The following is a 25089-nucleotide window of genomic DNA, read 5'->3' as shown; positions in this document are numbered from 1 at the left end:
CTTAAAAATCTTGTTTATGTCCAGAAACTGCTCTGTAAGGGTAGCTTATTAGAGATCTAAAATTAGATCTCTCTCAGGATATCTTTCAAGTTAAAAGTATGTCCTTAGTGTATCTCTTGGTTAATTATTTCCTTTCAATATTGTATTCCAGGGGCAGATTTTCTGTCGTTAAGAAGTGTGATCAGAAGGGAACCAAGCGAGCGGTAGCCACTAAGTTTGTGAATAAGAAGTTGATGAAGCGAGACCAGGTTACCCATGAACTTGGAGTCATGCAGAATCTCCAGCATCCCCAGCTCATTGGCCTTCTCGATACCTTTGAGACCTCCACCAACTACATACTAGTGTTAGAAATGTGTGTAGACCATAGTGTTATCTGTAAATACAATCTGCGCAGCTGACTTTCTGGGGCTTTTATAGTGGTTTATGAATAAGGAACTTTAAGGTTACACAGAAGTTTAAAGACACCTAAATAAAATATTACAGGTGTCTAATGCTGTTATTAAAACATTGAGTTTAATAATTTATCAGAAGGAAATCATTTCATATATTAAACTGCTGTGTAGGTGATTATCTTAGTCTGAAGGTCCAGAAATTATTTTATATCAAGCAATTATATAAGTGAGTTGGGAATGTTGTGGTATGGTAGCTTGATACCAAATCTCCTCTTCATACACTAATCTTCTGTCTGGTAGGTGCTGCAGGCTATGGTTATTCCTGTAGTCTATGGCCAGACATATCTAGTCTTTCAAGTCTGGCTAAAATTACAGTATTTCTTCCTTTCCTTCTCTGCCTTCACCTTCTGCTCCCACTTTAGAATTGTAGGTGCAAGTCAGCTGTTAGTGACGTAGAACATTGACGCAGATGACCAAGCCAGACATCAGAAACAGTGGTTTCTTGTTGCTGTTGTAGTTTTTAAGGGACACTTGCCTGAAGCATTTTTTAATATAACTTTCAAAATGTTTGTTTTCCTTTTGGTTCTGATATCTGAATTAAAACCAAATATAACCTTTGTAATTCCAATAGGGCTGACCAAGGTCGCCTTCTAGACTATGTCGTACGATGGGGAAACCTCACAGAAGGGAAGATCAGACTCTACCTGGGAGAGATTCTGGAAGCTGTGCAGTATCTTCACAACTGCAGAATAGCACATTTGGACCTAAAGGTGAGGAGTGAATGGGATTCCAGGCTTAAAACCCTCCCTCTTCTAGAAAACTGGCAGATCAGAGCATAGAACTATGAATTGCTTAGAGACTGCACAAAGAAGGATATGGGGTTGGGGTTCCATCCCCAAATACTTTAGGTCACTCATAGCCGACAAAGCAGAAGCTTTGAATTCCGTATGCTTTCTCCTTAAAGCTTTCTGGCTGTGTGTGCTCCTTTTTGCTGGAAATAATTACTAATAGGTACAGTTTTGTTTTGTTATTTATTTATTTATTTATTTTCGGGGAACTTGCAGCAGAAATCTATTTCTTTCTCAGGAAACACAGAGTTTGTTGTGAGAGAGATTGCTTTTCCTCTGTTCCTGCAAATCTGTTTCTCAGCATTGCACTTTGAGGGTTGTGGTATCTGTGTGAATGGTACCTGCTGGTCTTCTGTTCTACCCTGTGGGTTTTACTTGAGGCACAAAGATTTGATTCATTCTGGTAGGGAAACCTATATAAGAAAGTCTTATGGTGAATATTAATTAAAAACGTAATCTTTATACTCTTATTTTCCACATGCATTTGCATAATAAGGAATTTTAGCATTGAAAAGTCATGTCTGTAGGCAGGATCGCTTTAGCCAAAAGGGTCACGGTGAGAAAAAGCCAAAAGAGCTGGCATCTTTCCTCCACATACTTCTGTTTTCCAAGCAGAACCAGTCTGGGCTGTGTATCATTTAAAGTTTTCTGCTGCTATATGGAGTTCACCAGTACTTTTTCTAGTCTTAAAAACTGGTTGTAGGTAAGTCACTCGTATTTTGCTAAGATCACAGCCACAGCAGCAGTAGCTTCAGAAATAAAACCCTAAAAATAATTCCACTTTCATCTCGCCAGTTGTGGGGCGGTTCTATTGAAGCAATGTGCATCCAACAGGATCTGCTGCTGTCATAGTCTCATAAGTCCTTTTCTTCCATCTGCACAGCTGTGTTCTGTTAAAGAATCACCAAGTAAAGCTGAATTCTGTTGAAAGCATCACGAAAATTCTGACAAGGTCTTCCGATCTTTAAATGCAAGCATTTTGTGTGTCTGTCATAAAGCAAATAGAGCAGTTGCTTTATTTTACCCGCTATTTGTAATTGCTGTTCTTTAAGCTTAAGTTCCCAAACACAGGTTCCTGTGAACCTTTGCACAGCTTTTATTGTGAACATCTGCAGTATTACCTGGCAGAACTGTATCTCCTGCAAAAATCATAATGCCAGCAGCTGAAATGCGTTCATTGCACACTGTAGCTCCAAGAAACTGCCTGTTGGCTGGTCTAGGGGAAGCCTTGGTGGGACTTGTAGGTAGAGCCTAGGAGCTCTGCAGAGCTGGCCTTCCATCTAAACCTCATAGCTTGTAGCTGTTTGTTATGTTCGTGAGCTGGCAGCACTGGCTGGGAAACAGTAGTGTTGGAGCAGTAAATATGTGTTCGGTTGAGTTGGGAAAAAAAAAAAAAAAAAGACATTTTAACTTTTGCTTTTATGTTTTCCAGCCTGAAAATATTTTGGTGGACCAGAGTTCTGCTAAGCCAACAATAAAACTGGCTGACTTCGGAGATGCAGTCCAGCTCAATACCACGTATTATATCCACCAGTTACTTGGAAACCCAGAGTTTGCAGCTCCTGAAATTATTCTTGGAAATCCTGTTTCCCTCACTTCAGATGTTTGGAGCATCGGAGTGCTCACGTATGTCCTTCTTAGTGGCGTCTCTCCTTTCCTGGATGAAAGCGTAGAGGAAACTTGCCTGAATATTTGCCGCTTAGACTTTAGTTTCCCAGATGACTACTTCAAAGGAGTTAGCCAGAAGGCCAAAGATTTTGTATGCTTCCTACTTCAGGATGACCCAGCTAAGCGTCCCTCGGCTGCACTGGCCCTCCAGGAGCAATGGCTGCAGCTGGGGAATAGCAAAAGTGCTGACAGCATTGACATATCCAGACTGACTTCATTCATTGAGCGGCGAAAACACCAGAATGATGTTCGACCCATCCGTAGCATTAAAAACTTCTTACAGAGCAGGCTCTTGCCAAGAGTTTGACCTTGCTTGAAGTTCTCTCTCATTCTCTTTCACCTGCCAATCAGACTGGAGATGGACTCCTCCTGCCAATCAGTCAGACTGGAGATAGAGTCCTCCTGCCAATCAATCACACTGGAGATAGACTCCTCCTGCCAATCAGCTGTTGACTTGAATTTTGAGGAAAGCAAACCCCGAGCCAGCCGGCTGCTAGCGAATGTTTGTGTGCAAACGCATTGCAGGGGGACCCACGCGGGGCGGCACGGGGGACCGGCAATGCAGACTTCACGGGGGTGGAGGACGATAGCACTGTACTCTGAAAAAAAGCAGTCGCGAGCGATACAGTAACAGTATTTTATTCAGGTTTCTGAAAAAAAAAATAGTTTTTTTAATAAACCAGAGTTGAATTTTGCAAGTGAACTTAACTACCATTTTCAAGATTTATTCAAGGAAGAAATCCCTATGTTCAAAGCACTGGTGTTTAAAAAAAAATTAAAAAAATAAAAAAAAAAAGAAATCATGCCTGGAGAAGACTCACCAAAATGGCTGCCCATTGATATGGCCTCCATTTATAACATCTGGTTTCCACTCAGTCCCAGAGCTTTCCAGTTGCCTCGCCTGTATGTATCTCACGTAGCAGTGCACTGAGATCAGACTCTGCTTTTAAGTGCATCCAACCTCAAAGTTTTTGCATACAAATAGAATGAATCCTTTTGCTCTGATAAAATGTAGGCCTTACTTGTATATAGACTGTTACCTGCCTTCGGTCTGTATTTTTTTTTTTTTCCGCCCCCCTCCCCTTATCCTTTTTTTCCCCTCTCCTTCCTAAATGGTGGTATACCACTTTGCGGGTCTTCGGTTTGGGTCAGTACTCACTGTCCCCTTAGAAAAGGACTTGGGGTTGGGGCCCAGCTTGCCGACCCAGTTGTCACACAGTATACAGCAGGATGAAATACTGTAAATGCACTCATTTGGGATTTTGTTTTCTTTCATATCATGTGCAATGTTGTGGCTTTAACATTTTATGCAACTATTTATGAGGACCTCTGTTGTTAACTGTAATAAATATATAGAAAAAGCACATACTTAGTACGGCGAGCTTTATGGGTTTGTTTGTGTGTTTGGGGTTTCTGGGGGGGCAAGGGCGGGTGTGCTGTACCACGCTGTCATTATTAGTTTAAGATGAGGGTTAGCATAGAATTTAGTCAAGACTAGTCAGTTTTAAGGATTGTGAAAAAAAAAAAAAAAAGGAGATTCGTATCCCAAATGTCAAACTGGTTAAGAAGCAGGATGACACTTTTAAAAATTTATTATTATATTCAAAATGCCAAAGTCTGACTTTCCCCAAATCAGTCTGAACACTTACTACTATTTAGAATTTTCAAGTCTGTGTTTACTTCTTTCTGTGAAATGAACAAATGAATTTTGTGCTCTTTGGTGAAGAATACATTCAGAAAGTAGTAGTCAGATAAGGAGAATCTGACAGGTAATGTAATTGTCTTAGTAACTTTTTAAGGTTCAAGTAATATTAACATGAGCTGTTTAAAAAGGCAGAGATGGTTTTCTGTGCATCACTGAGTTCATATGGGTGTGTTGTCATCTATGTTGGTGTGAAATGCCATGTTTTAAGAAGCCAAGCTGACATCCCACAATAGGTCATAAGCCATAACCTAGCTTGGGTTAGCTTTGAGCTTTGCAGCTTCCACTGTATTCTATTTATTCCTTTTTTGTTTGGGGGTTTTTGGGGGGGGGTTGTTTGTTTGGGGGTTTTTTTGTTTGTTTGGTTGGGTTTTTTTGTAAAGTTGTACAGAAACTTTTTAAAGAAAACAACTGACTTCAAAACTGGATGTGTATTCGTACCAACCTCATCATTATGTTTGTGTATTATTTTCCTTTATTGTTTTAGTTAAACTTTTGCTTTATTTTGCATGTATATTTCTTTGTACAGTGACATTACATGTTTACACAGTATGATGTGATGTAAATATTTTATTTTGCCATCAGTTATTTTGAAAAAAATTAAACATATTTGACGTATTTGTCTGATCTCTTGCTTTAAGGAGTCTGAAAGTTTAGGTTTGGTTATATTTTAATTGGGCTCTGTATTTAAAAGGAAAAAAGTACCTTATTTTATTGCCATAAAATTCATTTTAAATTGCAATGATGTATCTTTCTTTCGTGCCTTACAAATTAATATTTGCCTTTGCTCTAAGTGTTGAGTGCTTTGTAGTGTCATGATTGCTTTTATGTATAACATGCATAACTCTAACTCTGAACGTTCATTATAGTCTTTATTACAATATAGTCTATATTACTACTTATTATAGTATTTATTAGCTAGTAAATTTTGACCAGCAGAGTTTTCTACCAGATGTTCCTAGTTAAAGACTAAAAGGTCATGTTTCAGTTTAATATTGAACTGGGGACCAGATTTCCCCCATCTTTTAGACATTCCAGATTCATTATGAAGAAAAGTTACTTTCAACTGTAAAGACTTGGGTTTTGCAGCTAAACTCTGTTCCCATCCTAAAAGGGATAAAACAGAAAAGTTTTTCATTGTGTGCATTCATCTCTCTCCATTTTCTGCTGCAAATGCCACTTGGACTCAGTTGGGCACAGTTCTCCTTGACTGTCCTGCAAACAACAAACCAGCACTGAGGGCTGACAGAGAGGGGACACCAAATGCGTAAGTGAAAGCAGCTGGTAAGAGGTTTCTGATGTGGGAATGTTGTAGAGCGTAGGGAATGGCAGTTAATATCACAGCTGAAAGGGGGGAAAATAGCCAGGAAGGTTCAAGAGAAGAATGTGTCTAAACGTTTCTTTTTGATAACACACCCTAATCACTTCTTAGTGATAGTTCAGGAAGAAGAGGTTGCCAGACTTCAAAGTCAATGTGTCAATACTTTTCAAGTGGGGTTTGGCAGTGCCGGAGTTCTCCATTGCCCATTTGATGAATGCAGCTTAACTTGAAAACCACTGTGCAACTGCTAAGCAGAAAGCCTGACTAGGTAATATTGCCCTGGTCAGGGAAGCAACCTACATTGTCTTCCCAATGGGCAGAGACCTAGAATGTACCTACCTGTACTCATGAGGAGTAGGATAGGAGAGCCTGCTGCTCTCTTGTGTGAGTATTGAGGTCACTTAACTGTAAGTCATCTTCATTCTCAGATGGGACTATTAATGTGTTGATGAATAGAGGAAAAAAATTAATGTGTTTTTCTTTCTCCAAATCCAAGAGCATGTTCAGGCCAGGGGTGCAACAGGGATCCTCCAGAATGACACAGCAAAAGCATCTGGCTTCTGGAAAATATTTCAGAACCTGTTCAAACCTGATTGGTAGAAGAAGATGCCTGAAAATATAATGGGCTGTCCTTCGTGTGTAACATACTGCTTGATATTGTCAGGAAACATTAAAACCCCCCAGCTGAGGGAGTCAGTGTAGGACTCCATCAAAAAGAGGGGCTGATGAGTGAGGAACTTAATGTAACCAAAGGGAAAACCAATGGCTGACTTGAGGTTAAGCCCCATGGTTCCCGAAATCTTAAGAGAAAGGAAGGTGGGAATATACTTAACCAGTTGCTGTGAGTAATGAAATCTATGAGTAGCTGGTATTTAGTGAAGTTCTTGGGCAGCTGATCTTCGCTGCAAACAGCAGTGTATTTGTGTGCTAGGAATCAGTGCAGGGAGTATTACCATGTCTGCTCCAGCCCAGAAGCTGAACTAAGCTTTATATAACCTCTCCATGTGTGTATAGACTCGATGTGGGTATGTTAATAATTCCTCTGCTATAGGGATTCAGCTGCATGTAGAGGTAGGTTGAACCAGGTAAGACTGAGTTTCTATCTCTGTTTAAACCAGCTCCAGTTCTTGCGGCATTTTTGTCAAAACCACTGCTTTATCTCTCAGACAAACAACTTCTGAATTTTTTTCTGAAATTAAATTTTGATGGAGGTTATATTAGAGAGTAACAGAAGGGTTTTGCATCTGTAAAGGTTGAACACCCAGTACTTTTTGCACATTCACATCTGCCCAAGCCAACAAGACAAAAGGCTTTTTCTGCATGCTACATAATGCAAGAAAAGCATGGTGATCTCCCATCACTGCGAAGGAGGTGGTGCCCACTGTTCTCTCTCCTTTCTGGCAAGCAAAGATACATACCCAGCACCTCAGGCTTCACATGCCTGGCAGTCACCTCAGCATTTCCCAAGTAAACACACTCACTGGTCCTCTGTGCTATGCCATGCCACCAAGCATCGACAAAAGAATGACATCTCCCATTTTGCTGACCTGCCACAGGGACCAAGAGCCTGATGTGTAGGAACAGGAGAATATGGTTCTCTCGTGTCTTTCTGTCCCACCCCAACTCAGCTGGGGTGAGGGCAAAGGTTAACTTTTGGAACATTCTGCACAGTAACACAAAGTGATGACAATCACCCGAGAGGTTCCATTAAATCACAAATTTACTAGACACCACTCAGAGGGATTACAGCGAATAGTGGCTTGACAAAAGTTTCTAATTATATCATAAAAACTTAGCAAGACTTTAATAACAAAACTCACAAGATATTACTCTTATGTGCCCAGAATAAAGTCAGAAAGAAAGGTGGAGGAAAAGGAGAGGGATAGGTTAAGATATCAGAAAAAAAAATAAGATCTCACCACTCCATTGTTCTCTGTAGCTGCAAAACTTCATTAATGCTGCACAACGCATACACAAGCACACAAAAAACCAAAACAGACAGACTGAAAAGTGTCCCAAGTGAGGAAGTTTTATAACCCAGTCCATTTGCATGTGAGATAGCAGAGGGAGGTTCATCTCCTCCCTCTGCTCGCTTTTCATGCTCATTAAGAAGATTGTTCCAGAAATGAGTTGGTGGTTGAAAACTTAGAGGAATGGTCACAGCGCTGGCCAGAAGTGAGTTGTTTTGTCTGTTAGAGGTAGCTGGTGGTTTGTCATTTCTCGTAGCGGTTGATTGTCTGCTAGATGACCCATCTTGGTGATCCCAATTAACCAGGAGACCTTGGTAGATTTCAACACCGTCAATTGTCTTTATCTCAAAAATTTGTGTCTTTGTTTGTCAAAGACCTTGAGGGGAAAATATAGAGTGTCTGCCTTCACAGCCACCTCTCTTTTCCTGTCCAAAGTTGCAAAAAAACCAGCTGTTCAGCTGTTTATGGCATAACATAACCATTAATGAGTCCTTTGTTTTGCAAAGGATGGGGGGCGGGGAAGGGGGCGCTACAAGGCTGTCACATTTTTGTCCTCAAAACAGGAACACTTCTCATCTCCCCTAATTCACTCTCCTTAGCCCGAATCAAAAAGCTTCAGGGGAACAGTGGTGGAGAGACAGGTGGAGTTCCTGAGGAGAGCAGTTTGATCTCATAGAATCATAGAATAGTTTGGGTTGGAAAGGACCTTCAAAGGTCACCTAGTCCAGGCCCCTGCAACGAGCAGGGACATCTGCAACTAGATCAGGTTGCTCAGAGCCCCGTCCAGCCTGGCCTGGGATGTCTCCAGGGATGGGGCATCTATCACCTCTCTGAGCAACCTGGGCCAGTGTCTCACCACCCGCATTGTAAAAAGTTTCTTCTTCATGTCTGGCCTGAATCTTCCCTCTTTTAGTTTAAAACTGTTACCCCTTGTCCTGTCACAACAGGCCCTACTTAAAAGTCTGTCCTCATCCTTCTTATAGACCCCTTTAAGTACCGAAAGGCCGCAATAAGGTCTACTCGGAGCCCTGTCTTCTCCAGGCTGAACATCCCCAACTCTCTCAGCCTGTCCTCACAGCAGAGCTGTTCCAGCCCTCTGATCATTTTTGTGGCCTCCTCTGGCCCCTCTCCAACAGGTCCATGTCTCTCCTGCACTGAGGGCTCCAGAGCTGGACGCAGGACTCCAGGTGGGGTCTCACCAGAGCAGAGGGGCAGAATCACCTCCCTTGACCTGCTGGCCACGCTCCTGCTGATGCAGCCCAAGACACGATTGGCCTCTGGGCTGCAAGTGCACATTGCCGGCTCACAGCCAATCTTCCACCCACCAGCACCCACAAGTCCTTCTCTGCAGGGCTGCTCTCAATCCCTTCATTCCCCCAGCCTGTATCACTACTGCTCCCCAGGCAGCTGTTTATAGGCCTGGCCACTGTTGCCCTGGCAATGCCCAGGTCTCCTCAGCGACTCCTGTGAGAGCTGCGGGTCCCGGCGCTGCCCTGGCTTTCCCCTGCCTCAGAAAAACCCCCTCTGCACCGAGATCTGCCACTCCACTGCAGATCGGATCAGCTCCAGAGCAGCTTCCCTCGATTTTCCCAACTAGTTGTAGGTTAAAGTGATGAACCATGCTAGAAATACATCTGAGGTTTAATACACAAACTCTTTGAGCTGCCTTCAAAAAAGATCACACTTGTCACGTTTTCATTGTCTACTTGTTGAGAGCAGTAACCTGAAAGCTGCTTTTTTAATGGGTTTTCTTCTTAACACATACATTTACGTCTTGACTGCTGGTGAGACTTTTCATCCTTCTTTTTAAAGGAAATGCATAGATGAGGTACTTGAGATTGCATCAAATGCAGGGGATGAAGCTTCAGATTCCATCATTATGCCTGTGGTAATTGGTTCTTGTTGCTCTGAATTTCTGAGTTTCTGAAGTAAAATATCTTCCACCCACAGAAGACTAATATATTGAACTACAGAAAGCATGAAACTTTAACACCAAAGCAACATTTTGATCTCTGCAAACTGAATTCCCAGACCTCCCCAAAGAAATTCTATCCAATACCACCCCAGTGTGTTCTCCTCTGTGATACGAAATACTTCCTGACAAAATGATGGCTTAGTGCCTCAAGGAAGAAACATCCATTGATGATTACTTAATACCTAATTACTGGTTTAGAATGGGAGTAAACCATGGATATCCATAACTTTGTGTAGCAATGGGTTATGCAGATGAACTCCATCCTGTGTGAAGAACCCACTGACATCTTCCTTGGAGGTGTCTGAAGCTTTGTTTTGGAAATCAGCAGTTAATCTCCCCAGCGTTTGTGTACTACCTTTGCTTTTACAGTCTTCTACCTTACTTTTCATTTGGCCATCTGTTTACCAAGCTAAAGAGTTCTGGTCTGTTTATTCCTCATGGGGAAGCTATTTATCATCTTAATTGCCTTTCTCTGAGCCTTTCCTAGTTCCAAGCTGTATATTTTCTGTAATGGTAGGGGGCAAAGCTCACACAATATTCATGACACAGGTGCATCATGAGCTACACAGCTGCAAAATGGCGCTTCATTATCTATTGCTTTTCTAAAAATTCCAAGTGTTCAACTTGCTTTGACCTCTTTTGAGCTGATACATCTTAGAATATTAAATCCTGAGATTGTGTTCCCAAGTTGAGTGGCAATAGTCAGTTTAGAGCACATGAGCATACATCTAAAAGTTGGATCCCCCTTTCAGCACATCCCCCACGAACATTAATTTCCTCTGGTTGAATTTTCTCAGCCGTTTTATTTCCCAGATGAAGCTGGGATATTATGATTGTCTTAGAGAGAGGTTGTTCTGATGGAACTGAGCATGGATATCTCTTATATTAAACTAATGGAAGCTGACTACTGCTCATCTTCATTTTACTATTCAGATAGTCAGCCTAGCTGCCTTGACTTTTTCAAGAACTCTTTCTGCAGGAATTTTCTTGCCAGCTCCTGGAGCCATCAAACTCATTTCCTCTCATCCTGAGGGAGGAAATTGTAACCTGCCTTGGACTTGACTAAGCTGAAACTCTTCACCTCCAAATTAAATTTCAAACACCGATTTTAGTGAGGCTAGCACCTGTGCTTCAACAAAAGGATTTACTTGGGTCTCAAGCAGGAGGCTTGTTTCTGCAGTGAACTCAGGCATTAGGAGTATCTCCAAAGGTTGCTCGGAGGAATTTCACAATAAGCTTCCTGAAGATTCACCTGGCAGTAGTCAGCACCGGGAATTCACTTAGCACGCCCTGAATTCAGTCTCTGTGAGGGCTTAATATCCCAAGGGTTACTCCCAAATACTGAGGAAGATGTGGCAGCAGCTGGAGGTTTGCCCTGTTGTACCATTGGGAATCTGCCTAATTACTTCTGGTTGAGTAGCAATTTACATCACATATCTTGCCTGTTTTTATACATCTTGTCTGTGTGTTGTTGAAGGCCATGTGATCCCTGGAGATGGATGATTCTTCAGGCTCTCAGACTTTCCCTTCAGCGATGCCAAGATCCACTATTTGCAGAATGATGTCATTTAATTTGCCATCTCAAGACTGATGGTGAGAGAGTATTTCCTTCTTTGGTGATGGAGGGTTTTGAACTCTTTGCTTGCCAGGAAAACTCAAAGCTGGGAATCTATGCTAGTCCTAGTTACAGGAGTTAATGCATCCACTGGTTTGTTCAGGTTTTGTTGCTGTTGTTGGGAGCTTTAGAAGCTAGTGGACAGCCTTGGCTGGTTCACACTGGTGGAAAAAGAATGTCATGATATATCATGAAGTATTAATGGAAGGCATTTAGGATGGGGCGCCCCGAGGGTAACATGATCACCACTGAAAAGTGCCTTAATGTCAAAATTACTCACTGCTCTTGGATTTTGATGGAAGCCTAAACTCATTTCTTCCAAGGATCTTTCACAAAGTAAGGTAGGGTGTAAATCTGGTGATGATTGCTGCTTTTACCCTGGTTACTGGTTGTGGATGACAACTGGGGATCTTACCTCGCTTTTCAGACCTGCATGCAAAGAACGCAAGCATGCTGTTGTACTCCGTCTCACAGCTTGGGTGTTGAATGGTTCTCAAGTCTAAAGTGAGTCTTGTCTTTAGTTGTCTTTTTGGATCGAGTACTAATTTTTCTAAGAGGGCCTGGTTTTTCACTTATTGATTGGCTGTTCATTTCCTTTTCAAGACCTCCACCTGCTTGGAAATGGAAATATGATATTCTCTATTTGATGAAGTATGGATCTAGTATATATATTTGATACATGATGAAGTATAATTTTGCAATAGGGGTCAGCATCTCTACTAGGGAAGTCATCTGCTTGCTCTGAGAGGTTCTCTGTTCCCACGCTAGGAAATTTGTAGGTATGAAAATCCTAGCCGAGTTTGTATTACGATGGTAGTCATGAGATGGATAAGGCAATCATTTGAGCTTGTGACAGCTTCACCTTTTGATGAACTTTTTTTCTTCCAGGAGCATGAGAGAGATTCAGGTCTAATAACTGTTCCTTCTAGTTTTGTTTTCTTCGAGGTAATTTATCAGGAAGGTTTAAGAGCTTATACTGGGCCAATAGCTGTGTTTTGTCTCTGCCAGGAGTCAATAAATTAATGCAACGGTTTTCTTTTCCATTTAGCACATTTCTGTGGTCAAGGGGTTACTTCACAACTCACACAAAAGTTCGGTGTTTTCCTTCATTCTACAGAAAATCAAACCTTTCAGGGCAATCTTCATACATGGTGGTTGCTAAAATTAAATGATCTAATGGTGTGACCCTGGGGAAGTAGTCTTACTGGTTAGCTGGCACTTTCAGAACCTGCTGCAAGATTGTCAAGGTAGATCCACTACCTTTGCTGAGAGCACTCTCATTGTAACTCAGGCAACGGCAGTGAAAAATGTCTTTGTGATTTGCAAAGTCATTGTTGGGGAGTTGCATTTGCACAAAGACACTACACTGTTCTTCACTTTCCACGTATGATACTTCTGGTGCTGCTCAGTAAAAGTCTGAGATACACATTCAGGTACTCTGTGAAGGTGTATGTTGTTGTCTAGATTTATCACTCAGTGTGAGGTATGTATACAAGCACTCACAGAAGAAAAAGCTGGTCATTCACTTGCATGCTTTAAAAATGTTCTCCATATGTTGCTGTTTCTCCAGCTGTGTGGAGAAATGTGGGGAAATGAAGGATATAATATCTGTACTGCTAAATTACATTGGCACACACTGATATTGTGCTGTAAGTAAGGGCAGCAGCTGCAGTGGAGAACATGCATGCTGCAAATACTGCAAAAAGATGTATGTGGAAAAGTGTATCGATTTCTTCAAGGTACATTAACTGCACATACAATTCTTGGTGATTTGTGGTTTTGGGGTTGTTTTTTTCTTCTTTCTTTTTTCTTTTTTTTTCCCCTGAATTCAGGGGTTGCAAACTAATGTCACGCATAAAATTATATTTTCCATTCCTTTGCTTTCTCTGTAAGTCGAAATATAGCAGTGGTGAAGGTGATTATTTATACACACCAAGAAAGGAAGCCTGGTTTTCTAAGGCTTTGCCTCAGAGTTGAATTATGCAATAGTGCAACAGAAAGAAATTGAAGCTTTCCCCAAATCTGAGTTACTCGTGACACGGTAACAGCATGAGCTTGTTCCGCCAGATGTCTTGGAGAAGCTAAGGGTGCTGCATCCAATTCGAGACAGTCAGCAGTTCAAAAAGTACTCAGGGAGGCCAAGACAGACGGAGGCTGAGGAAAAGTGAGACTACAGAGAGAAACAAGTCGAAGATGGCAGGCAAACAGATAAAGGAGGTGACTGTACATGTCTTATTGGATGCCAATGATAGGTTAGAGTCCTTAGGAGTAGGCATGGGCAACGCTGGCCTTTGCACATCTGACCCCTGCCACCACCTCAGGGCCTGACCAAGGGAAGAATGGTGCACCTATAGAAACCACGGCATGGCTGCCTGTGCGTGTTCTGCTTTTCAGTGTGGAACTTCACAACAAATACCTAATTTACTTAATGTCTTTTTCTTCACACTGGTGCAATGCTATTTGCTACCTCTTTGTACTGGCTGTAAGCTGTCTGTTACTAAGTCATGACCAGCTTTTGAGACTGCACCGCCATCCAGCAGTTCATCCATGAGAAGGACGTTGCAGCCAACTTTCAACACCTTTGGAGCAGCTGAAGAGGATGGTAACACCTGGAGATGGGAAAGAGGATGATTGTCTTGGAAACGTGTACAAATATACAAAACAGTAATCAAGATATTTACGCTAAAAAGTATTTCCAGTAATTTCTGATAAGCCAATGGGTCTAACAGAGGCAAGACAAAAGTACACTGATTAAATGGCATCCCTTCAAAATAATTACTGTGCAAGTTAAAAGCATTCCTTTAGAACTTTCTACTGCTTCTCTTAGAAGCCGATATCCCAAAGAGACTGCAGAGATAAAGTTCAGAGAGAGGAATATAGCTTTATTTGGTATTTAATAAAGATTTTATAAGTATGCTTGAGTAAGAATGTTCTGGGATAGTCAGTACATGGCTGATAGGACTATGATTCCTTTTCATCCTCCGAAGGATTTATGGATGGGTAGGGATGGCATTTGTTTGTGAAAGTGAACATCTGTTTCTGTTTGCATGCCGTGACTTTTCCAGTTGTGCGTTGTTAGGTAAATCGTGCAAGTACTTGACTGAAGTTGAATCTTCCTCTTGAGTCTGTAATGTTTGGCTTGACAAATAACCAAGAAACATATTTTTCTCTGTTAGTCAACTGTAAGAGTTCAGAGGGGTAACCTTTTACAAGGCCTAAACACCATCTGTTAGTTTAAAAAAAAAAATAAAGAGGAAATGGTAACGCTCTTTTCCATTAACTCAGTTGTGAACTGTTCTGTACCTAAGTGCTCCACAGAAACTCTTTATTTGCTTTACAAATCCATTCCCAGATAACTCAAGTATTTTTTCTAGCAATCTTGCTTTTCTAGTTTATAATTTCTGTCACGCATCAGACCCCATATTACCAAGCAACCATCGTGAAAATATATTTGAAGTGTTCTTTTTTTTTTTTTAATAAAAGTCTTGAAACCACATATGCATGCTTTGCAACCTAATAGTGTGAAAGTTGCAGCCAAAGTTGTAAAGGTTTCGGTTTTTTCAGAGCCTTGGTATTACTGTCCTGTGTAATGCAGGGTTTTGTTTTCCACGGATAAATTTGCTTGATGTCAAACACTGACGCTTTGCCTGAGTCAGGCCAGAGAAGTACCAACTTCTACCATGTTGCTTGAGCTTCCCCCTCTGTTATATCTTAGACGTGCAAGAGAAAAGCTTTCCAACTGGATGTTAGATGAAGAATACATTTCTATGTAAATCTTGGAGGTCGTCTATAACAAAGTATTATAAGGGTGGGTTGTCTTAAGTATCAGCAACTGTTGTATTTTTCTTTTATGCTGTGGTGCTGTCATGGGCCATCTGCCACCCTACCTTATTGCTTATTGCAGCTATTTCTTGTTATCCAGGCTTTTTTTTTTTTAACATTTCAGATTTTTTTCCAGCTACTGGTAGTGACACTATTTAATTCTAGAGAAGTGTTGTACTGAAAGGTGTTACCTTCAGCAGGGATTGCTGTTCTGATCTTTCTGCTGGAGGGGACAATCCCTGGAGCTCTCATTGTACCACTCTGGGGAGCTCTGCTGGAGCTGGTGTCTCAAGATGTCTACTTGTATTTCTCCAGATTCTTCCCTTCTATGCACACTTATGGCTCTCCTACACCACTCTGCGAGAGGGAAGGCAAAAGGGCTCTTGCTAATTATGGAACAGTTAAAAAGGTCTTTCCTAGCTGCTCTTGGTAGGGGGTGTGTAGAAATGCTTGTGTCAAGGGAAAAATAGAAGAGGCACAAATGGCAAATCATGAGAGCTGTGTGGCAATTTGTGCTCTGCTGCTGCCTGCCCATGCTCAGTCATGGTGGTGGACATTAGATGAGGGATGTACTTGCCACAAGGACGCAGCTTCGTGTCCAAGGTACCCTGTCCTAGAAACAAAGGTCTCAGATGTTGAAAGTGGTTTTGTTGGGAAGAATCTATACACACGGAGATCCAGCACTTAAACAAGTTGTTTATAGAAATCTGTCTGTATCAACGTTGTTGCCTTACCAGGTTTGAAAGCACACTGCATGTCCCACACTCCTTTGGAGGCCACCGAGCAGGCATTACATCCTGAACCTGTCATTGCCATGGGCACATCTCAGCTTCCCGTACCCAGCAAGACAGCTGACCCCACACCATGGAGCTCCTGTTTAAAAAGCCAAAACTGTTTTGACTGCTCACGGCAGTGGTGTTTGGCTTCATAATTCTATCACAGCAGTTAGGCGATGGAGGCAGGATGGCAGCAGAGGTCTCTCCTTCGGTTGAAATGTGAAATCCCGTCCTTGTTTCTGATGAGGATGGCAGCCGGCTAGTGTGTATTTGTCATTCCCTCAGCCACACAATGTTTTGATTAGTTCCACAAGCAAGACAAATCTAATGTTACATTTAGAGGGGGGGTGGGGAAGCTTCCAAAATCTATAGGTCCATGTATGGAGGCACAGGGTGTTCAGTCTGCAAAACCTACTACAGTCTGCACCCTCAACTTCAGCATTTTAGGCCTCCTATTAGTTTGACTATACAAACATTGAGTTGCTCATTTGCAGCTGATATATTGCCACTTAAAAGTAGTGGTGTATTTCTGGCTAAGCTCCACGTTGGACTTTATAACAGTTCTCTGTATTTGTTTATTGAGCACAAATTATTTTACTATTGGGTGTAGCTCTTTATGAAGTCTGTCTCCTGGAAATATTGCAGCAGGAGGAAGTATAACTGAATTATATTTACCTTACCATGATGCTGTTGTAATCACGATGTTTGAGTCATACTAGTACTTTTTGTATCAGAGTAACACTTGAAGGTCAGTAGATAAAGGACTGCTCCTATGTTCACTTGGAAAAAAACAAATGTAGCAAAGCATTAAAAAAATCTGCTTGGGTTTTTTCACTTGTAATACACAACTGATGGCAGAATAGCTTCACTAGCAGACACCAAAGTGGTACATTTGACAATTAGACCTGACAAAAAACTTTTAAAAAATTAAATCCAGAAACATTATGCTTGCATGACCTGTACAAAAGTGCTCCATCGCCTTCTGGAATAACTTACAGCAGATGGGGAGGCAGAATACCCTCATCCGACTTGACTTTCTGAAATGTGCTGAAGGTGAGGTGGTTTGGGGATGTGAGACGCTTGTTAGCAGAAGAGACCCCAAGAGCAAGGCTCTTCAGTGCCTCAGAGCTGAAGATCTATATTTAACAGCAGCAATGGCTGTACATTCTGTTCCTCACTGGCTTCCTGCTGTGCCTCCAGCGTGCCAGATTCCTTCCCTCACAAAAATGGAAGTTTAGATGGTCTCCCTTTCATTTCTCCTCCCAGACAATCTGTCGAGCATTTATGCTCTCAGTGCTATAATGAGTTTATTAACATATGTAGAAACCATTTAAGCTTTTCAAACAAAAACTGTGACATAAGGATCCAATTATGTGATTGTCTAGTTAATGATCCTTTTACATGTAAAACTCCCCATAAAAAGCTGTCATCCTGAAGTGCCACAGAAAGTAACATTCTGATGCAATGTAAATCCAGGCTGTTCAGATGATATGATTAAATCTATAAGTAATTTTGAGGAAACAAAGGCAGAATCCAAGAGACAGTCCTCCTTCTCCCAAACTTAGGAGGAAGACTTCCGCGTTGTTCTTTTATTGCCACCCAAAATCCACACCTTCTTTCTGTAAAATGGCTGCAAGAAGCTGAAATGAAGCACCAGCTCCTGGGCTCCTGTAACTTGTAGCAAACACGGTTGCAGCCCAGTCCACCGGGGAGGGATCAGACGCCCTGCGCTGTGCCGCCCAGGCTGCTTTGTGCGCGCCACGGGGGGCACCCGGGATCTCCGCGGGTCCGACGCGCCGAGGGAACAACTATTCTTGCAGGGGCATTGGATGTCTGGAAATCCTAGGACCACCCAAAGCCATCGAGACGAGTTTCCTGTGGTGGAAGATGTGTGTGGCGGGTGCGCTCCCTCCCCGCCCCTCAGCGCCGCCAGAAACTTCTAGACCAGTGGACCACTGTGGTCATGTACACGCTCCTTCGTTGACAGACAGGGCCCTTAGCCAATGAAACACCTCCGTGAGGAGACGTTTCTAGACCACTGACCATATTTGACCGCAGATCAGATTCGACCCAGGGTGTAAATGGAGCCCTGCTGGAGACCCCGTTTTGCATTGGTCCTCCTTGGAGCAGCGGGTGTGCAGTTGGGGACCCCCCCTTAGGTTGGGACGCCACCCAAGGAAACTTCCTGGAGGACTGAGTGTCCTCGACCTATCCATGAGTGACTGTACATTCTGGGTTACCCTCGAGGGCCATCACACTATTGCTGAGTGACTGCATGTTCTGGGTTACCCTTACAGAGTCCTCATCTTATGAGTGAGTGCACATTTTGGTTCATCATTACAAATTTTGGGGATCTCCCGAGCCTGTGTTGAGCGTGTAATAATTGGATTCCCTTTGATATCGCAAATCAGTGGTTTACAATATTGTTGGGAATGTTGAATGATTTTGGATAAGCCCCAGCTCTGCTGAATGATTTTGGTTAGAATAAATTTGCTCCGAGTTCATTACCTGTCTGACCTGATGTCTGGTGTGCCTCTGTGGCACTCCGTGACAGTGGGTCCAGGGAAATGTGTGTGTACGTATATATTTGAGAAGAAGCCATATAGAGACAACTAGGAAGTTTCATTTTTACATTCTCAACATGGACTATTTTAAAAATAAGATGTATGTCATTTACTTGCCAGAAAAATAGAAATCCTAATACTTGCAGTCTAAACAGTAGAATGTTGAAAGCCGTGTGATACATAAAAAATTACAGAAAAACAAATCATTGAGTCCTTTTTGAGGAAGGTGCTGACATTCCTTGCAAGTAGGAGAATTCCGCCTTTATTGTCATTGACTGCAAAGGAAGATGAGAGTGTGCTTGTCGTCATAGCAGGTGCTGTGTATTGAGCCGAAGAGTCTCCATCACCATGGTATTTTCAGCACCTCTTAATTTTAATCATCAAACTTTGCTTTCCCCTTTTTTAACAGGTGGTAAAAGGATTGGCTGAAGATGCGTAAGATTTTGGCAACTGCAAAAATAGACTTTCATCCTCTGAATTCCTGTCCTGTATCCTGTAATTAAAATAATGTCATCCTTCCTTCTGTGTTGTGAAATATATAGACAAGTATAGCTTATATTAGCTTAGCAGTAGATTGTTTTGACCTGCTAAATGAAGAAGCACATATATTAATTTCAAGTGTCAGCACGGATGGTGATTCTGTTAGGAGATGCGGGAAAGAAAATTGCAAATAGAACCAGGTTTATCTTCTAAATTCAGAATAAGCAAACCATCAGCTGCACAAAGCGTCTTTCAGAAAGGAACATGTTCTGTTACTGTTTCTATTAATCTAAAAGTCACTTAGATCAATAAGCTGCATTATGAAAGGGAGTGCGTACATGCTCAAGACCTTGTCTCCCCCTGACTTTTCCATCAGCGCTGTTGCTCCTTTGTGTACAGGCTACTGCTTTATCTTCCTGGCCTTGATTTTCACAGCTGTTGCATTTTCCTGCTTGTTGCTAAGTCTCCCTCTGAAGGAAGTTTGTTCTTTCCACTGATGGCATTTGATGTTTTGGGTTGGGGTGACTCCTTCCTCCAAAAAAGAAAGAGCTCTTTTCTTCCCCTTAGTGATCCTGTTTTGCCGTTTCAGTGCAAAACAAGTCATTGCTGATGACTGGTGCGGTTCTTAGTGGAGGTGGCAGAAAGTGGCTCGCTCCTCCTCCTTCAGAACAGAAGCCCAGGGAAGGTGATGCTCTGATCTTTGGTTCTGTAGTTTCAGTCATTTATAGCAACCAGGTCTTAAAATGCTTACTTTGATTTGCTGCTATGCACTTTCGACAGTGAAACATAAATATTTAGTCACTGTTGCAAAGCCAGGCACTGACACTAGACAAAAAAAAAAAGGCAAGTGCCTACAAATAGGCCATGTCTTGTTTCTTCTGGCAGTAACGTCTTACAGCCTGGAGGAGAAACAACTGAATTCTGAGTCTTTGCGTGTTTATTTCTAAAGAAAAAGAAGCCATAATATGGACTCCTATTCCGAGTATGAAGCATCACATTTACAAAGAATTGTCCAGAAGCAAGGCCTGTCACAGATTTTCTAAGACAGATTCCTTTTCCCAAAGCTGTTGATTTCCTATGCCCAAGCCCAGGCACTAGGAGGTAACGCTGTATGAACAACTTTCTTGATACTTCTAAGGTACTAATCTGTCCAGAAAGTAGATTGTATTGATGCTAGTCTCATTATTAGTCTTCAGAAGGAAAAGGATAATCTGTTGACCAACTAAGTAACCCACTGTACATCTGCACAGGACAGCACCTCTCCTGACCCCAACCTCTCTGGCTGCAGCAGAAAGTTGCCAATGATAAGGACAATTGCTCCTAAAAGGACGATTTTTCTTCCAGGTAACAGACGAGAGAGTAGAACAACTTGTTAGAGCAGAACAAAAGTGAATGCATGCAATTGGAGGTTGGGGATATTTGCCTCTACACCCTTAGTCTGCTTCTGATAGAAAGGGTGAAAGCAAGAAGAAGGGAAGGTGTTTGCTCTAGAGCTCAGTAATAGGATGAAACTGCCTGCCACTCTGGGACAAACTCAGGCAGTCATCACATCTCCAAAGCATTTGTGCTTAAGGCTTTCAGAGAGCTGGATGATGTTGTGCCACGTCATGTTTGGGTTTCCCAGCTGCCACTGAATAGCAAGAGCTCTCTTATCATCTGCAAGCAGGGAAATGAGCATGTTCAGCTGTGGTGAAGTCAGACGCAGACCTCATTTTCTACATCTAACAGAACCACAAGGGAACGTCACGGGTAGGAGAGGCCATCTGCTAACACCCACCACGGAAGTGTGGTGATGGACAAAGGAAATTTCCTCATCAGCTTGTGAATGTGATAAAAGAGTGCAAATAGGCAGGCATGCAAACACTGGCTATTTAGTAAAACACAGCTATTCTTAGTTTGTGGATTATATTAGCCCAGGTGGTCACTGCCTTTAGCACATAGAATAGAATAATAGAATTATTTTGGTTGTAAGACACCCTCAAGATCATTGAGTTCAGCCACAACCCAACACTGGCACTAAACCACATCCCTAAGAATCTCATCTCTACATCTTTTAAACACGTCCAGGGAGGGTGACTCAACCACTTCCCTGGGCAGTCTGTTCCAGTGCTTCACAACCCTTTCCGTGAAGATTTTTTTCCTAAAATCCAATCTGAATCTCACCTGCTGCAACTTGAGGCCATTTCCTCTTGTCCTATCACTTGTTACTTGGGAGAAGAGACCAATACCTTCCATGTTACAACCTCCTTTCAGGTAGTTGCAGAGAATGATAAGGTCTCCCCTCAGCCTCCTTTTCTCCAGGCTAAACAGCCCCAGTTCCCTCAGCTGCTCCTCATCAGACTTGTGCTCCAGGCCCCTCACCAGCTTCATCATCCTGCTCTGCACTCTCTCCAGCACCTCAGTACCTATCCTGCAGTGAGAGGCCAAAAACTGAACACAGTATTTGTGGTGTACCCTCACCACTGCCAAGTACAGAGGGACGATCATTCCTCTAGTCCAGCTGGCCACACTACTCCTGATACAAGCCAGGATGCTGTTGGCCTTTTTGGCCACCTGGGCACACTGCTGGCTCATATTCAGCCAGCTGTCAGTCAACACCCCCAGATCCCTCTCTGCCAGGCAGCTTTCCAGCCACTTTTCCCCGAGCCTGTAGCGCTGTCTGGAGTTGTTTTGACCCAAGTGCAGGACCCGGCACTTGGCCTTGTTGAACCTCATACAATTGGCCTCAGCCCATCAATCCAGCCAGTCCAGATCCCTCTGTATGGCCTTCCTACCCTCCAGCAGATCAACACTCCCACCCAATTTGGTGTCATCTGCAAACTTACTAAGGGTGCATTCAATCCTCTCATCCAGGTCATTGATATAGAGATTACACAGAACTGGCCCCAATACTGAGCCCTGGGGAACACCACTCGTGACCAGCTGCCAACTGGATTTGGCTCCATTCACCACAACTCTTTGGGCCCGGCCCTCCAGCCAGTTCTCAGACTTCTTATCTTCTATTTTAGGTTTGTCTTTCTCTTCTCTCCATGACCCTGCATAAACTTCTTAGTTCTTTCTAATTGTCCTGGTGTGACTGAAAAAGAGTTGATTTTCTTCGTGCAGTTAGAGACCTTTCTTTTTTATAGCTAGCATGGTCATTATCTGGACTTAGTTTGAGAACGAGAAGCTAACACCCTGTGACAGAGTTAATGTTTTTAATTGCTCTGGTCTGAGAGCCAGGGACACTCTGAGTGCTCTGCCCACAGGTGTGAGGCAGCTGGGAAGCGGGGCATGGATGGGGCAGAGCTTGACTGACATTCAGACTGATCAATAAGAGTATTCCATCCTATTAACATCATGCTTCATATTTAAGGAGAGTTGGGATCTTCTGGTCTCTCCTTCTCTCACTTCTCCAGCTGGGGGAGTTCTGTTTGGGAGTTTCTTTAGTTTGGCCTGTTGCCATCCTGCTGTTTTGCAGAGGCCTCTGGGCCTTTCTGCCTTTTTTCCTCTTTTCTCTCTCTGGGATCAGCTTTGGGACCAGGTGCTGCTGCCTGGGACTGGCTGCTCGGTGCGGAAAGAATTTGTGAGGTATTGCATTTAGTATCTTTTATTTTATGTTCTATTTCTATTTTATATAGATATTTACTAGTAGTGTATTATTATTTTGTTATTTTATTAAACTGTGTTTATTTCAATCCAAGTTTCTCCCTTCCCTTTTGATTCTCTCTCCTATTTGAGGTGGGGGGGGGGCAAGCGGTTATCATGGTTGTACTGCTAGCTTGGGTTAAGCCACGACACTAATAAAAAAGGCACAGGGTGTGTGTTTGGAATTTATCCTGTATTTTTGGTAACTTAGTTCAGTTCCAAAGCTCAGCTGAGGCTTTCCTGCAAGGGTGGAGTGCAGAAGATCCTGGTCTGCCCTCTTCTCCCTTTTGGAGCCCTTTGTTGCCTATAGTTTGATCCTACTGGAGCAAAGACATCACTTTCCAAAACTCCTCCAAGTTCCCAGATCCCTGCCACAGACAGTGTTCAGAAGCCTCAGCATTTTCACCATGCTGTAAGGATGCTCACAGGACTATGGAAGAAATGCAGAGCTCAGGGAAATCTTCATGCGCCAGTACAGCAGGAATGTGAGATAATCCATGCTTTTCCTGCCTCAGTAAAGCCTAAATGGTTATCCAGGTTACCCAGCTATGCCTGGTTAAGAAGTATGGCATATGGGTTAAAGAAATGGAAACTCCAAGAAAAGAGGATGAGTAGGCAATGCTAAACATCCAGAACTGTTTCTGGCTGGAGCAAAGCAACTGACCAGACAAAACGGATTCAAAAAGTGCAACAGAGGAATTTAAGAAGATGAAAGTGAATTCAATGCAGTGAAGACAGTTAATTTTCACTGTGTATTCTAAACTAAACAGCTTGCTTTTTTGCTTTGTTAAAGAACAAAAACAAAAAGAATAAAACAACCCACAAAACAAATCAGAACAACAAAACAATGCTGAGCAAGTAAAGCAAAAAAGAGCATGTGCAATGTTTCTTTCTTCTCTCCTACTAGTTTGCCTTCCAGATCTCCCCTTGAAGATGCACTGGTCCTTGTAGCCAGCCCACAGTTTTTCGCCTCCGAGAACTATCTTGTTCTGCTAATGGAAACTGAACACAGACAAAGAAATACATATATATATCTCTAGGTGTGTGCACGTGTGTGTGTGTATATATATACACTGTCTTCAAGTGTTCACTTGCTGCCTTTGGATGCTCACTGGCAAGGGGCATGGATAGCATGAGAGCATTCAAAGGCAGAAAGGGAACACTTAAAAGACAGAAAATTCTTTATTGTGCCTCTCCTCCTTCCTCCACAGTAAATGGTGAAATGAGAAGTGTTTGCAGGTTTGCAGTCATGGGGCCCAAGCCTTGGACCGGAGAAGGGAGAACAGATTTCACCTTCATCTCCTGAGGCGCCAACAAACAAATAAAGTAACATAAGTAACAGTTATCCCTGAACTCCACTTTTCCAAATTTCCTGTGTTGCTTTTAGCAAATGCTCCTGATCCAAGGGTGATAATGGAGAAACAGCTTTTTAAAACTAATTTAACAAAAATACTGTAATAAAAGATGTAGAAAGGGAAATCAACATTGCAGTAAAAGGGAAAATGTGAGTCAGTAACTGTATAAGTTCCAGCATTTTTTTTTCAAGCCATCTGTAACGTGGAGCAACAGTCAACAGAAATCTGGCAGGGCAAATGGTTGCTTCCATGTCTGAAACAAGAACTTGTGGGTATTTTCAAAGCGGGAGACTGGATTTAGTGAACTTGTAAGCTATGGCATTGGGATATCTCTTCCTATAGTGTGATTAAGAAAAAATAAGCAGCCTTAGACTGTAGAGAAACCACTGGTCTCATTTAACTTAAAATGATAAGTGAGGAGGGGAAAGGAAGGAACCTCTTGAAGGACCCTTTGCTTACTCTTATTAGAAGTCCTGTATCTATGAAGTGATTTGATCTTATCTGTGTAAGCTTTGCTTTCACATAGCATGGTCCATACCTTCAATAGAGAAGGGATGCTTGTGTGGACCACCTGTTTTCTCCTCACGGTCACAGTATTTCTACAGAGAGCACATTGATGGCATGATAAGTGACATTAAATTCTTAGCAATCAAACATGACATTGGTATTGAAGGGATTGTGACTCTTGGAGGACTGCCACTGAGACAGAGACCACGTATGGGCAGTATATCACCGTTTGACAATCACCCTGCTGCGATCTCCAGCACCCAAACAACTTGGAAGATGCGGAGGGAGGTAGCAATGTGACCTTTATAAATAGCTGAGTTACACTAAGTTCTAGTTCTTTTTTTTTTTTTTTCTCTTGTGGCTTGGATATGGAGAAGCATACACTGCGTGTGTGACTTCAAAAACTTTAGCGGAAATGAAACAGGAAGCCAGATCCTCTCACAGCTTGTTGATCTGCGAAGACGAGC

At 42.4% G+C, this 25089-nt stretch overlaps 1 protein-coding gene across 1 annotated transcript in view; it reads left to right on the top strand.

Annotated features, from left to right (window-relative positions):
• Nucleotides 1-4930, top strand: part of TRIO (trio Rho guanine nucleotide exchange factor) — a 255708-nt gene extending 250778 nt beyond the window's left edge. The window contains 3 exon segments of the mRNA XM_065629284.1: nt 152-352; nt 1024-1162; nt 2673-4930. Coding sequence (XP_065485356.1) covers nt 152-352; nt 1024-1162; nt 2673-3215 — 883 coding nt within the window. The 3' untranslated portion in view covers nt 3216-4930.
• The last annotated feature ends 20159 nt before the right edge of the window (nt 4931-25089 follow it).

The sequence above is a fragment of the Caloenas nicobarica genome, chromosome 2 (assembly GCF_036013445.1).
Source record: "Caloenas nicobarica isolate bCalNic1 chromosome 2, bCalNic1.hap1, whole genome shotgun sequence".
Classification (NCBI taxonomy): Eukaryota; Metazoa; Chordata; class Aves; order Columbiformes; family Columbidae; genus Caloenas; species Caloenas nicobarica.
Note: the sequence above shows the minus strand (reverse complement) of the source record. Positions and strands in the feature narration are given on the sequence as shown.